Source organism: Cervus elaphus, chromosome 20 (assembly GCF_910594005.1).
Source record: "Cervus elaphus chromosome 20, mCerEla1.1, whole genome shotgun sequence".
NCBI classification, from domain to species: Eukaryota; Metazoa; Chordata; class Mammalia; order Artiodactyla; family Cervidae; genus Cervus; species Cervus elaphus.
Window position 1 is genome coordinate 91,626,233 of NC_057834.1, and position 14,720 is coordinate 91,640,952.

A 14,720-nucleotide genomic window follows, 5' to 3' on the forward strand; every position below is an offset into this window, starting at 1 on the left:
ATCATATGGCAGCTCTGTTTTTAGTTTTTTAAGGAGCCTCCAACTGTTCCTCATAGTGGCTGTACCAATTTACATTCCTACCAACAGTGTAGGAGGGTTTCCTCTTCTCCACCCCCTCTCCAGCATTTGTTTGTAGATTTTTTTGAGGATGGCCATTCTGACTGGTACAAGGTGATATCTCATTGTAGTTGTCCCCCCCCCCCATTATTTTTATTAGTTGGAGGCTAATTACAATACTGTAGTCGTTTTTGCCATACATTGACATGAATCAGCCATGGGTTTACATGTGTTCCCCATCCTGAACCCCCCTCCCACCTCCCTCCCCATCCCATCCCTCTGGGTCATCCCAGTGCACCAGCCCCGAGCACTTTGTCTCATGCATCCAACCTGGACTGGCAATCTGTTTCACACTTGATAATATACATGTTTCGATGCTGTTCTCTCAGATCATCCCATCCTCGCCTTCTCCCATAGAGTCCAAAAGTCTGTTCTATACATCAGTGTCTCTTTTTCTGTCTTGCATATAGGGTTATCGTTACCATCTTTCTAAATTCCATATATATGCGTTAGTATACTGTATTGGTGTTTTCTTTCTGGCTTACTTCACTCTGTAGAATGGGCTCCAGTTTCATCCACCTCATTAGAACTGATTCAAATGAATTCTTTTTAATGGCCGAGTAATATTCCATTGTGTATATGTACCACAGCTGTCTTATCCATTCATCTGCTGATGGGCATCTAGGTTGCTTCCATGTCCTGGCTGTTATAGTTTGTAGTTTTGATTTTTATTTCTCTAAGACAACATTCAACATCTTTCCACGTGCCTCTTGGCCATCTATATGTCTTCTTTGGAGAAATGTCTATTGAGTTCTTCTGCCCATTTTCTGATTGGGCTTTTTTTTTTTATGGTATTGAGCTGCATGAGCTATTTGTAAATTTGGGAGACTAATCCTTTGTTGGTCAAGAGGCTTAATTACTAATAGCTCATTTATGTAGAGGTGAGCTATTTTGAGGGGAGGAAGCATGGTGGGAAAAGCCAAGAGCTCTGAATCAGAAAGATCTGGTTCCTATTACTTACAAGCTGACTGATCGACTTTCATAAAGCTAGCATACTTCTTTGCACCTTGGTTTCATCATCTATAGAAAGATCAATAACACCTCCCCCATGAGACTGGTGTGAGGATGAGAGATGATGCCTGGAAAGGGAAGACATCGACTGGCAGAGTATGATTTCGTTATTAAAGAGTGGCTCTTACTATGGGGATGAACAAGCTACCATTCTTTGAAAGCTCACCATATACCAGGCCCTTATTTTCTGATGAGAAAATTGAGGGATGGAGCCTGTCAGTAGCTTTCATAGCCACTCTACGGCTGTTATTAGTCACTAAAGGCCAGCAAACTGTGATGGCCAATAACCCCCATATTTCAGTGGCTTCAAAAAGTGAAAGTTTGTTCCTCGTTTGTGATTGTGTCAAGTTTGCAGGAGATTCTGCTCCATGCTCTCCTTACATGGACAATAGGCTAAGGAATGTCACTGATTGCTGGGCCCAGGGGGTCAGAGGGGATTTCCCTGTGGCTCAGTGGTAAAGAATCCACCCACTATTGTAGGAGATGGGGGTTTGATCTCTGGGTTGGGAAGAGTCCCTGGAGAAGCAAATGGCAACCCAGTCCAGTATTCTTGCCTGGAGAATCCCATGGACAGAGGAACCTGGCAGGCTATGTCCATGGGGTCACAAAAGAGTCAGACACATCTGAGAGACTCAACAACAACAACAGGGGATAAAAGATGGAAAATCCTGCAGAGCCCTCAAATGATTCTACCTCAAAATGACACACATCATTTTTCACTTGTATTTCCTCAGCCAGAACAAGAATTATGGCCGTGCCTAATGTCAAGGTGACAGGGACGTGCAAGTCCCATCTGAAGTGGACAACAAGCAGATATGGGTGTCACCTCACTTGGTGACAGCATTCCAGTTCAAACCCCAGGCTCTGATTTAAATCTGGAAGAAACAGGGGAGCTAGAAACTCTTAACTTTTCTTAAACTTGTTCTTTATAACATGGCCTCATTGGTATATCTGAAGAAAATTCTCAAAATCTAAATGTCACATATACATAACCACTTAAGTCTAAGTGCAAAGATGTGGTACCAAGCAAAGTGGAGGGGATTTATGTATTTTACTTTTTTGTGATTGTGGATAATTGAAACTAAGTACCTTCCATTTAAGACTTTGCCTCTTTCTTTGCCACTTAGCACCTTTTAAGTCACTAAAGTTATATTTTCCCTGTTTGCCAAAAGCGTCTGCATACCACAGCACACCTTGTTAAGAGCTTCATTTTTCCCCCTTTGGCTTACAGCTGAGGAAATAGTCTTGGTTACCGCGTGAGCCTATAGAACATATCAGAGGAATGAGGCCACGAAATTTCTTGCTCCCGCGTCCACTGATGTGGAATTCTGGCTCATCAGAGCCCTTCTCCTGTGTCGCCACCTGGACCGACCATTTAGCTCAGGGGCAAAAGCTCCCTATGGTGACAACCCTGCACAGATGCAGACAATAAGCCCTGCAGTCATGGTGCCTCCTCCTCTACAGAATGGTGGAATCTGAAATGGCCTTTATTAAATGAGAGAAAAACTCACTTCAAAAACAGAAAAAAACTTAGAGCAAGGGAGAACCACCACAATTCTGACTCTGGGTCAGCTATGGGGGCTGTGTTACATAATCCGTATTTCATGGAACCACCAGATTTTTTCTTTCCAAATAAACCTGTAGAGCTCAGGAACTCATGGTTTTGCTGTTTTAATCTGCCCACCTATTGATTTATTTTCACTTGTTCTGCATTTTCCTATACCTAGCTGACAGGTGGATAATTTCAGTTTCCAACTTCCATTCCAGAATGGTATTTTCCCCTTTGTATGTTCTTTGCTGATTGGTCCACATGTCCATTCCTTCGATCAGGATAGGAAAGTCTCATTAATTCAGAATCTGTGATCACTCTAACTATAACAATACTATTTTTTTGTTTTTAAACCTCCATGCTCTTAGGGAGAAAGTGTTAACTGAGCTGTTCTTAGTGAAAGCACACTCAAACTCCTATAGGGGTACTTCTTTACATGAAACTAATATGTTAATTGCTCAAAAATATCTTTAGTCAGTATTTGTTTCTCAAGGACCTTATCAAGTAGTACCTTAATTTTGGGATTAAGACCTTAATCTAGCTTGAGTTATAATATGAATTTGTAGGTAATAAAGCTATGCGCACATGCATGCTCTGTCGCTCAGTCATGTCCAGCTCTTTGCGACCCCATGGACTGTAGCCCACAAGGCTCCTCTGTCCATGGGATTTTCCAAGCAAGAATACTGGAGTCGGTTGCCATTTCCTCCTCCAGGGGATCCTCCCAACACAGGGATCGAACCCACATCTCCTGTGTCTCCTGCAGGAAGGCAGGTTCTTTACCATTGTGCCACCTGGGAAGCCCCAATAAAGTTAAGCTTTTATTTAAAAATAGCTACCACAGTTCAGATGGTTTGTTTCACAAGTTTCACTATCATCCACCTCCTATATGAACAATCTTAGTCTTCTCTTTAACACCAAGAATCGACTTTTAACCTGAGTTTAATAAATGCAGTCTTTTTGCTTATACAATCAACTTCATTGCATAGAGTACTATATATACATTCCCCCTTTTCCTCTGTCTAGAGAAAAGAAAATTCAGTCAGCAGTTTTTCTGGTGCCGGAGTGCTTAAAGTTCAATGCAGCCTGCTCCCATGGAAGAGCCAAGTCCAGTGCTATTTAAATCAAATGAAGCTGTAAAACATTTTAGAGATCGTTTCTTTTAAGGGCTAGAGGATGTGGACCATTCTATTTACTCTGTCAGAAAACAGATGAGCGGTAATAAATGAAATTCCTGCTTGTTGGTTTCCTTTCACCAGCCATATTATTGAGCCATGGTGCATGGGGAAAGCTGGGGGAACAGTTGGTATAATCAAGGACAGCTTTCCTTGCGGTCAGTGAACTTACAGCAATTACCTTCCCCATGTGTGGCTGTATTCCTTACCTCTTTAGGGTGGGAGGGAAGAGAGCAAAGTGTTTAAAATTGTGGGTTCTAGGATCACAGGAAATGGAATCTGAATCTCAGTTGTGCCATTCAGTAGGTGGTATTTAACTTACCTGAATCTTAGTTTCTTTATCTATAAAATAGAAAAATAACACCCACCTTACAGTTGTGAGGAGTGAACTCACTCAAGGAGTGAACCACTTAACATAGTGTCTGGTACACAGTAAAGTCAATGGATATTCTCTGCTGTTAGGTCAAGAGGAGCCGGAGTGGGGTTCTGTGGACTCCACATATGCTATTTTTCATGGCAAACAGTAGTGTCAGCCATCTGCAGCTGCTTAGGAAACACTGGACCAAATAAGCAAACCTATTGGAAGAAAGTCCAATGGAAGTTCTTTCATTGCATCCAGACGTTGTGAGGGCTCTGCTCATTTTCTCTCCCCAGACTCAGTGCCTATGACTTAGAAAGCAGATTTTGGCTAATGGTGGATAATCACAGTCGTGGTGAGCTTGTTAACATCTAACAAATTCACTCCTACGTGGTTAGAGCCATAGCCCGGCAAAGAATTATGCTGATTCTTATCACCTGCTTCACATCCTCTCCTCCAAATGGAGTGTCTAGGACAACATAGATTACACCCCTTACACCAGTTACTTAACAAATACTTATTAAGGGCTTTCTAAATTTATGGCAAGTTGATTGGCCTGATGTAGAGAGCAGAAACTTAGCTTGGGGTTGGAGGAGACATGCATGCAAAACACAGTATATGCCTATTCAGTATGAGCAGTGCAGACAAAGCTTTAGTAGAGGAGGCGGCCCCGAAGCAGTGGCTTAACACAACTGAGCTCTGCTCAGTTCCCATTTTCTTGATAAAACCATCGTCTCCTACCTTTTCTTCTCCTCCTCTTCCTTTTTCCTCTTGCAAATCACAACCTCCATTAATGTTTGGGCTGCAGAAACCAGGACAGGATCTACAGACTGGCTGACTCCACTGTCCGCTTGAGAGGCTTAAATGGGGAGGTCCTGGCTTGGGGAAGGCACCCTTTCCCCTCCCAAAGCTCCATCTCCCTGGCCAACTCCTACACATCTTTTCAGGCTCATCTTAAACACTGCCTCCTCTGTGAGTCCTTCCCTGACTTACCTAGACAAATTTTGGGATGGGGTGGGGAATGCATTTGTCAGAATTATAATGGTAATTAAACACAAATATCCTTTACTCTCAGATTTCTTATGGTTATGCCTTCCCAACAGCTCCTATGTTTCTCTTCCAACATAGCCAGTCTTTTCCCTCTCCTGGCATAGAATCCCTGGGAGATGTTGAGGAATAATCAGGGTATTAAGGCTAGTTGAAATAAGAATGTGATTAGTGAGAACTGGTGTTCATCATCACAATGAGTGAGTACCTGACTGGAAATGATGGGTGATGAGGTAGGATGAGGACATTAGCCAGAAGGCACCCCTATTTTGCACCTTATCTGTACTTCTATCACCGCACTTTGCACTTACTTTGTCATTCTTTGTGTGCATGTCTATGTAGCCGATATACTTCAGCTTCAGGGCAGTTACTCTGTTTGTCTTTGAGGCCTCAGGCACAGTAAATGCCATTGATTTCCCATGTTCACTAAATAAGTCTATTGAATGTCCATTCCAATCTATCTGTAGATTCTGTCTAGCTCAGAAATAGAGGTAGAAGGGTTTGGAGACACCTTGCCTATTCCAGTTGCTCAGAACTCTAAATTAGGACTGTCCCCTTGAGTTTGTCACTCTATCCATTGTATATGCTTACTAACGCCTTCCTATATAATACCCAACACCATGCTTCACTAAATGACTCACTGGAATTAAGCTAATTAGGGAAGATTATTAGGGAAAGCTGGAAAACAATTCAGGTTTGAAATTAAATCCTTGTACATTTGTTCTTTATTTTCCAACTTCTCAATGCTGCAGTTCTGAAGGACCCAAGCTAATGTTGGAGGATACAGGATTAGAAAGCTCTCTTATAAACGTAACCATCTACAGTTGTGTCCTGATGAAATGCTTACACTACTTTCTACCGGAGTTTTATGCTCAGTCATGTGACCCTCAGTTATGATTCCATGGACTGTGGCCTGCCAGGCTCCTGTCCATGGCACTTCCCAGGCAAGAATACTGAAGCAGGCTGTTGTCTTTTCTTCCCCCAGAGGACCTTCCCAACCCAGGGACTGAACCCACGTCTCCTGCATCTTTTGCATTGGCAGGTAGGTTCTTTACCACTGAGACACCTGGGAAGTCCCACCGGAGTTTCATCAGTTCAGTTCAGTCACTCAGTTGTGTCTAACTCTTTGCGACCCTGTGGACTGCAGCACGCCAGGCGTCCCTGTCCATCACCAACTCCTAGAGCTTGCTCAAACTCATGTCCATTGAGTCAGTGATGCCATCCAACCATCTTATCCTCTGTTATTCCCTTCTCCTCTGACCTTCTATCTTTCTCAGCATCAGGATGTTTTCCAATGAGTCAGTTCTTCACTTCAGGTGGCCAAAGTATTGGAGTTTCAGCTTCAGCATCAGTCCTTCCAATGAATATTCAGGATTGATTTCCTTTAGGATTGACACCCTTTGGGATGTGACTGTGCACAAAACCATGCACAGTTTTGTGCATGGTTCTGTGTGTATATTTCATAATAAAAATATTGATTTTTAAAAATAAAATATGCATTATTAAGTATGAAGCTAATCACACTCATACATTTCAAGCATAACATTTGCTCCCAGGATTCCGATTTCTGCACTAAAAGCAAGGGACTTGAGCAGTCCCTTGCTCTCCAATGGACTCTCAAGAGTCTTCTCCAACACCGCAGTTCAAAAGCATCAATTCTTTGGTGCTCAGGTTTCTTTATGGTCCAACTCTCACATCCATACATGACTACTGGAAAAACCGTTACTTTGTCAACAAAGTAATGTCTCTGCTTTTTAATATGCTGTCTAGGTTGGTCATAGCTTTTCTTCTAAGAAAGAAGTGTTTTTTAATTTCATGGCTGTAGTCACCGTCTGAAGTGATTCTGGAGCCCAAGAAAATAAAGTGGAGTTATATACAGTGCTGCTAAAAGAAGTTCATATCAGATCATCATGCACGTCTGTTACATCTGAGGAGAAATCTTGATGAGTTGATCTTTACCTGTGGGAGAAAATAAACTCTTGGGAAAACTTATTTCTCATCTGTTTATGCTTTCCTTCATTTGCTTGTTGAGTATACTTTGTGAGAAGCAGTGTGGTAGGTACTGAGGATAAAAGATGTGGTATCTGTTCTCAAAGTCCAGGAGGGTAACTTACCTCTCTGACTGCAGTGACAATCTAAGCCAGGGGTGGACAAACTTTTTCTGTAAAGGACTAGATAGTAAATATTCTAGACTTTGTGAATCATAAGGTCACTGTGACACTACTCAGTTCTGCCTCTGTAACACCAAAGCAGCCATAGGTGACTTATAAACAAATGTGGGTCTCTGTTCCAACGAAACTTTACTTACGGATACTGAAATGTGAATTTCATGTAATGTTCATGTATCCTGTGACATTATTTTTCTTTTGACTTTTTCAAACAATTTACAAATGTGGCAACCATTCTACACTTGTGGAATGTACAAAACCAGGCAGCAGCATGGATTTGACCCTTGAGCCATGGATTTCCCACCCCTGACCTAGGAGATGGTCACTGATGGTTTAGATCTGTGATTCCCAGGTTCAGCTAGTATTGAACCAAAGCAGAGATCCAGTCAGCATTCTAGGAGTAATCCTTGTGTTTCTTCTTTCCTGCTTCTATCAGCCTCTTGTCCCCAAAGCACAATTCCACAGGTCTTTGTACAAAACAGAAATCTCTTTGTATTTATGATACTACCAGGGACATCTGGGGACTTGTTTCCCTGTGAGAAAATGAAAATGACTCTAGTGACTATTTGGTCTCTGAAACAGTTTAATTTACTTTTTTTTCCCCCCTTTTTTCCTTTTTCCCATCTCCACACTAGAAATTAACATAAAAATTCCTTCTGGCTAAATTCCCAATGCATTCTCACAGTGAGCATTTTCTGAAGTGAAAATTAGTAGCTTCCTTGCAGTTTTCATCAGGGATGTGAAATTGTGCAGCTTGCAAGGGTGGTGAACTCAAACCCCATTTATGAATTATTACATGCTGCTCAGGGTAACTCACTGTCTGCTGAGTGCCAGATAGTCTTTCCTACAGAACCCTGAGTATCTAAATAGTGGATCTTAATTTTCTTTCTCATTCCACCAGTGAGAGAATACCACTTTCTATTTGCACAAATGAATTAATATGTAACAACTAGTACTTACATAATATTATTTTATTCACACCATCCTTAGGGGTTGGTAGCACTTGGGAAAATGATGAAGACTCTCTGTAGTCCCTTCTCTCTCCCTCCCAGTTTTTATCCAGGTGAAATCTACTTACAGTGAACATTAAGGACATCATCCAAGGGAAACCACAATCAGTAGGAGTAAACTTATGGGGGAAGGGTGGGTTCAAGTGTCATTTATGGCTGTGCAGTGATGAGGTATCTATCTATAAGGTTTCCTCGTTTAAACATAAAATGCCACTTTTACAGATCACATATTTCTTCTTTGACAACCTTGACCTCTCTCTAGCTGCTCTAACCATCTGCTCCCCAAAGCAGCTTGGAGTCCTCTGTCTCAGGACCTAAGCTATTGAGCTAGAATGCTATTTTGTCTCTACAGAGATGACTCTTGGTCTTGCAGGTCAGAAAACTCTGATAGTATAGAAAATTTGACTTCTGCAGCAATGCACAGGAGTTATGGGGAAAGGAATCTGTAATTGTTTAAAATACAGCTTTTGGAATCAGAGTTGTATTTGAATCCTGGTTTTTCCAGTTAGAAGCTATTATACACTTCAGGCAAAATAAATAACTTCTCTGTGTCTTATGAAATGGAGGAAAAAAGCCAACTTTAGAGAACAGAGGTGAGGATTAAGTGAGATAATGAACAGTTAGTAAGTGCTCAATAAAAGACCAAGGAGAGCATTTAGTAAGTACTCAGTAAAAATTCTACCACTTTGAAGAGATTTCTCTTTTTTCCTTCATTTATACTCCAAACAATTGTTAAACTGCTGTTTGCCTCTGAGACTATTGAAAAATAAAATAGATATACACCATGAAATAGAGAAGCTCTGGTTCAAGTAGGAAAGGCAGCCATAGATCAGTAAGTAAGTGTGAAACAGATATGTCCAGGCAGAGAGGGACCCCAGAGGCAGGAGTCATCAACTCACCTGGAAATGTCAAAGAAGATAAGATTTGAGGTAAGAGTTGAAGGATGAAGAGAAGTTTGTCAAGTTGTCAGAGTAGAAGCATGTTCCCAAGAGAGGGAAAGTGAAAATTTGATCTTGTGAGAGTTTAGGGTAGCAGAGATGGAGAAAGTTGAGGTTGGAGAAAGTTGGAGATAATGAGGTTGACAAAGATGCTGGGGATATATGATAAAGGGACTTGAATGTCACGTGAGGGAGACTGGACTTTGACGTTCTTGATGGGCCTTTAGGACGTGTGGGAAAGCAGAATGCCATTAATGAGGTGATGTGCTTCACATTGGTAAGTGTGGCTGAGCTAGAACTGAGATCCAGGCAGAACTGTCACCTTGAACGTGTCCAACCCTGGCTTATACAAAGCAAACCTGAGGCCGGAGCTCAAATTACCCAGCATAGAACCTGACAACAAAAACAGGACTAGGAATAGCTCATCTGAATCCTGGGCTTTCAACTTCCTCCACACCAAGGCCCACTTGAATAAACCCAGGCTTCTTTGTCTAAGCCTTGCATTTTGCCTAGGCTAGATTCAAATACAAGTTCCAGGTGCCAGCATGCTTCCCAGCATCTTTCCCACCTTCTGAATGTCAGAATCCTCAGCCCTGTCTGCCAGAAGTGGTGACCTCAGTTAGGAGCAAGGTTGGGGGTTTTCCAAGGAGGAAATCCAGGAACAGCAATCTCTGGCAATTGCAGAAACAAAATCAAAAGCCAGAGCTGCTTTCTTTGCCTGGAACTTGCAATCTAGGGTCTGTTTTACAATTGTAAACCAAGGTATCAACACGGTACCTGCTCCCTGCTCTTAATTAACGAAACCTCCCTTCCCAGGGCCTAGCAGAAAGCACACCCGCCTAAGCAGGGCGTGTGTGTGTATTTTCGTGTCGCGGGTGCCTAGGGAACCTGCCCGCATAGTGGGTGTGTGTGTTCAGATCGCAGGTGCCTAGGGAACAAGAGCCCCAGAGCTACAGCGCAGGGGCCTGGGCGTCCTCTTACATCTGGGCCCAGGAAAAGCGCTGGAAGCTGGGCTTCACTTCCAGCTTCCCTGGGCTTGGCTCCAGCAGCGCCTGGGCCTCTCAATCCTCCCGGCTTGCCTTCCTTCCCGCCTTAGCAACCTGAGGCCGTGGATACCGCGGGCGGGTGAGGGCCTGGGAGGCTGCGTGCCGCCCGGGCGCCCGGGGCGGCGGCCCAGCCCCAGTGCCCCGCGCACTGGCGACCGCAGTGCGGAACCACCTGGCAAGGGCGACTGTCGCGGCCCCGGCGTGCACGGGTCCCCGAACCCACCCTCGGTGCCCGCCGTGGGTCCGAAAGGGATCCTGCAAAAATGAGCCATTCTCACCCCGCTGGGTAAGTGACAACCGGAGTTTTTCCACGCCGCGGCAGGGGGCGGCTGCAGCCCGCGGCCCCTCCGCCCCTTCCTCCTGCTGCTGAGGGAAGGGGCGAGCGGGGAGTGGGGGCTGGGGAGAGGAGGAAAAGAAGACGGATTCTGGGTCGCAGCGAGGATGGCAGACATCCCAGGCTTCCTATCTCTCCCCTCCCCTCCCTCACTTCTTTCCATGACGTTTGCCCCCTTTAAAATGTTCACTCAGGAAAGATTAAAAAATGGATGTGAAAAATGCATGCATTAACCGGGGACGTTAGCTGAGACCGAGAGGATCCTGCGTGGTGGAACATACGTGTTTAAATACAAAAGCAAAGGTCAAAACATGCGCATTCGTTTGGAGAATCAAGGCTTAGAGATAAATTCTCACTGTGGCATCTTGCATACAAACGAGTTGTGTGTTGATTTAACACGCCTTGAGGGGGGTTTCCTGGGAGGGAACCTCGTATTTCAGGATTTTTATCTGCCCCATCTCAAAAGGATCATAGGGTTTTTAAAAAAAATATTGTGACGAGGGGAGGTGGTGTGATGCTGGAAGGCAAGAAGGAAGAAGTTGGGTGCCTATGTGTTTACACATGATCTCCTGTTGTGTTGGGCAGGGTGACTCCTCGGAAGACATATTTTGGCAATTATTCAGTCTGTTTTAGAAAGTTAATACAGTCATTACTGGCTGTTGAAAGGAAAAAAATAAAACCAACCCCCAACGGATCTTGGTCCTTTTATTGGAAGAGAGAGTATCCAGTTTCCTTCTGAATTAAACAATGTAATGCAGATTAGATGGTTTTTTTTATTATGATACATCTAGTAAGCAGATAATATCCTAGTTGATCTTGCAACTAATTTGAAGATGCTTTCCTTTTTAATTGAATTTATTGCACATTTTCAAGAGCAGCAAATTAGCAGAGGACAACATATTTAAGATCATTTGGAGTTTGTGATGTCTGAAATACCACATTAGTCGCTGGGTTCGGGATTTATAGTCAAACTTAAAGATTTTGCTTTTTAATGAATTCTCTGAACGCAAGACATAAATGAAATTGAAAAAACGAAAGGCCTATAAGGTGACCTGTTGGAAGTCAGTTTCAGAAGTTTTTGGAAAGTGATGAAACTATGTCTAAATAACCTTCCTATTTTATCTTAAATTGAATTTAGTTTAAATACTTGAGGGGATCCTCTGGTTACTCAGATGGTAAAGAATCTGCCTGCAATGTGGGACACGGGGGCTCGATCCCTGCGTCTGGAAGATCCCTGGAGGAGGGCATGGCAACCCATTTTAGTATCCTTGACTGAAGAATCCAATGGACAGAGGAACCTGGCATGCTGCAGTCCATGGGGTCGAAAAGAGTCAGACACGACTTGAGTGACTAACACTTAGGTACCTGAAGGTTTGATGCTGAGCTCCCGTGCAGTTTTAGTTGCTGCGGGCCAGTGGGATGTAAATAGCACTATTTTTCTGCAGCTGCTTTTTTGCAGTGTCCACATTCAGGAAAATGAATGTGTCAGTCATGGTTGTCTTCCTATGTTTTTCAAGTTTTTGGCTAAGTCAGAATCTGATTAGACCATTTAATCATCTATTTTCAAATGTGGAAAAACCTGTAGCTGCTGACTAAATTGTGCATGATTAAGATTTCAGAAACTGAAGTGAAATTTTTCTGAAGCTCGATTAGTTCCAAGCACATGGGAAAAATAGGAAAATGTGTGATCTAGTGAAAGAGTGTGCTTCATGGTACTCTGCAAGAAAGATAGCAAGATGCAATAATAATCATGCACTGAAATTGTAGACACTGTGTCTCCCTCATCGTTGTGCCCCCTCTGCTTACTCCTGTATAAAGTAGTGCTCAACAGATGTTTGCGGAATGAATGATATCATCTGACAGTACATCCAGTCTAGAGGTGGATGGATTCACAAAAGAAAACCATATAAGGGCTAAATATTTATTAAGTGCTTGCCATGTGCCAGATTCTAGTCTACTGTTTTACAGGAAGTACCTCATTAATCTTCCTACTCACTTCAGGAGGCAGATTCTAGTCATTCTTCTTTTCACACACAAGAAAACTGAGGACTGGGAAGTTTTCAGAGATTTCACAGGTAGGAGGGGTCAGGGCTCTAATAAAAAGCCAAGGAGTCCAGCTGCAGAGCCTGTGTGACTAATCTTTACACTATCTGCCTCTCATGGTCAACAGCTAAGATGTGAGGGAGCCCTAAATACATGAAAATTCTCAATCAGATCAGACCAAACTCTGACAGATGATAGTGGTACATAGCTATCAGTATTTTGATATAGAATTAAAAAATAATTTTCTGATAGTGTCTATATGTATATATTTTTTGTTTTTACTTCAAAAATAAATGAAAACAATAAACATAACAACTCCAAATGCCTTAAAAGTCACCCAAGAATAAAATTATTCAAATTGCTAAAGTTTTCCGTCAACATAAGTAGTCATTATTTTTCTTGTCTATGCTACCATTTGGAAATAATAAAAGTTCCAGTAGCAAATAAAAGGTTTCATTAAAGCTGAGAAAGTTTTCCATCATTACTGAAGCAATTTGTATTTATTACATTTTAAGATTTAAAGTGGTAATAAAGTGCAGTTGTACAGCAAAACAGAAATTTTAAATTCCAAAATTCCACCAGTCAATAAGATGCTTTCTCTTGGTGCTTGCTTTGAGTTCCACTGCTTCCTTAATTACAGCAGGAAACACTTGATGTAAAAATTGCAAAGGGCCTGGTGCTGACTTTGTTCCATAGAGTTTGGAGTAAATAAAAATGGTCTTAAAAACTTCTGCCAAAGATTATAATAGAGACTTTGTGTCTGAGCTGCATTGTAATTTGGGGGAAGTCAACTATAACGTACTGTTTCTGGCACTGCCATCTCTAATGAAATTGTTTTAGAGTGGAAAATTTCAATTGATAGTCCCTCTAGTTTGTTCAATTTCATCCTGAGTTGCTATTTGTTTGTGTGGGTGTTTGTGGGTTGTGCTCTAGTCCTGGAGGTGGAATGGGGATTTTATACCCCTCAGTCATGCATGAGGATAAAATGATATGGCTCTTCTGACTTCTTCAAAGGATCATCACTGAATCCATGTGCAGTTGGCTCCCTGTGTGAAAGATAAGCTTGGCTCTGAGTAGAGATAGTCACACTCATCTGTAAATTTGCTTTGAGGAACTGGAAGAATGGGAAGCATTATAGTTTATGAGAAAAGAAAAATGCAGAAGATGTATGTTTGGAAAGATTATTCCAAGGTTTTGAAACTTTTCTTTTTTGGTTTAGACTTATTAATTTATACTTTTTAATGTGAAGACGTTTCTATAGTAACAGAAGATGCTGAACTGTGATTTAGAAAGAATGATCATATTCTTAGTACTCTCTAATCACTCAGTTCTATTTCATCAAAGGCAGAGTACAAAGTGCTATAGGTAAAATTATCAATTTTTAGATAGTGTATAGTGTATATGTATATCCAAAAGTGACAAAGATTATAAACCCACCATGTCATTTACATATGGAATATCCATTGCATTTTGTCTCTGCCTTCTTTTATCAATCCAGCATGGTATTTCTTGTTCTATTTTAAAAAAATGATATATAATTAGCATACAACCTTATATTAGTTGCAGGTGTATAACATAATGATTTGATATTTTGCAAAATGATCACCACAGATACCAAATGATCTCACTTATATGTAGAATCTAAAACAACAACAATAACATGAACTCATAATACAGAGAATAGACTGGTGGTGGCCAGGGGTTGGGGGGTGGGGGAGCAGGAGGAAAGTGGGTGAAGGTGGTCAAAAGGTACAAACCTACAGTTAGAGAGTAAATAAGTCATGTGGATGTGATGTACGTCATGGTGACAATAGTTAATAATACTGTATTTTAAATTTGAAAGTGGCTAAGGGAGTAGATCTTAAAAGTTATCACACACACATATGTAATTTGTAACTATGTATAGTGTTGACTGTTAATGAACTTA

General features: G+C 41.9%; 1 protein-coding gene across 1 annotated transcript in view; it reads left to right on the forward strand.

The window, feature by feature from the left end:
- Positions 1–10,339: 10,339 nt before the first annotated feature.
- The window catches only part of ERICH3 (glutamate rich 3), a 117,846-nt gene continuing 113,465 nt past the window's right edge, over positions 10,340–14,720 (forward strand). Inside the window, 1 exon segment of the mRNA XM_043878246.1 lies at positions 10,340–10,702. Coding sequence (XP_043734181.1) covers positions 10,680–10,702 — 23 coding nt within the window. The 5' untranslated portion in view covers positions 10,340–10,679.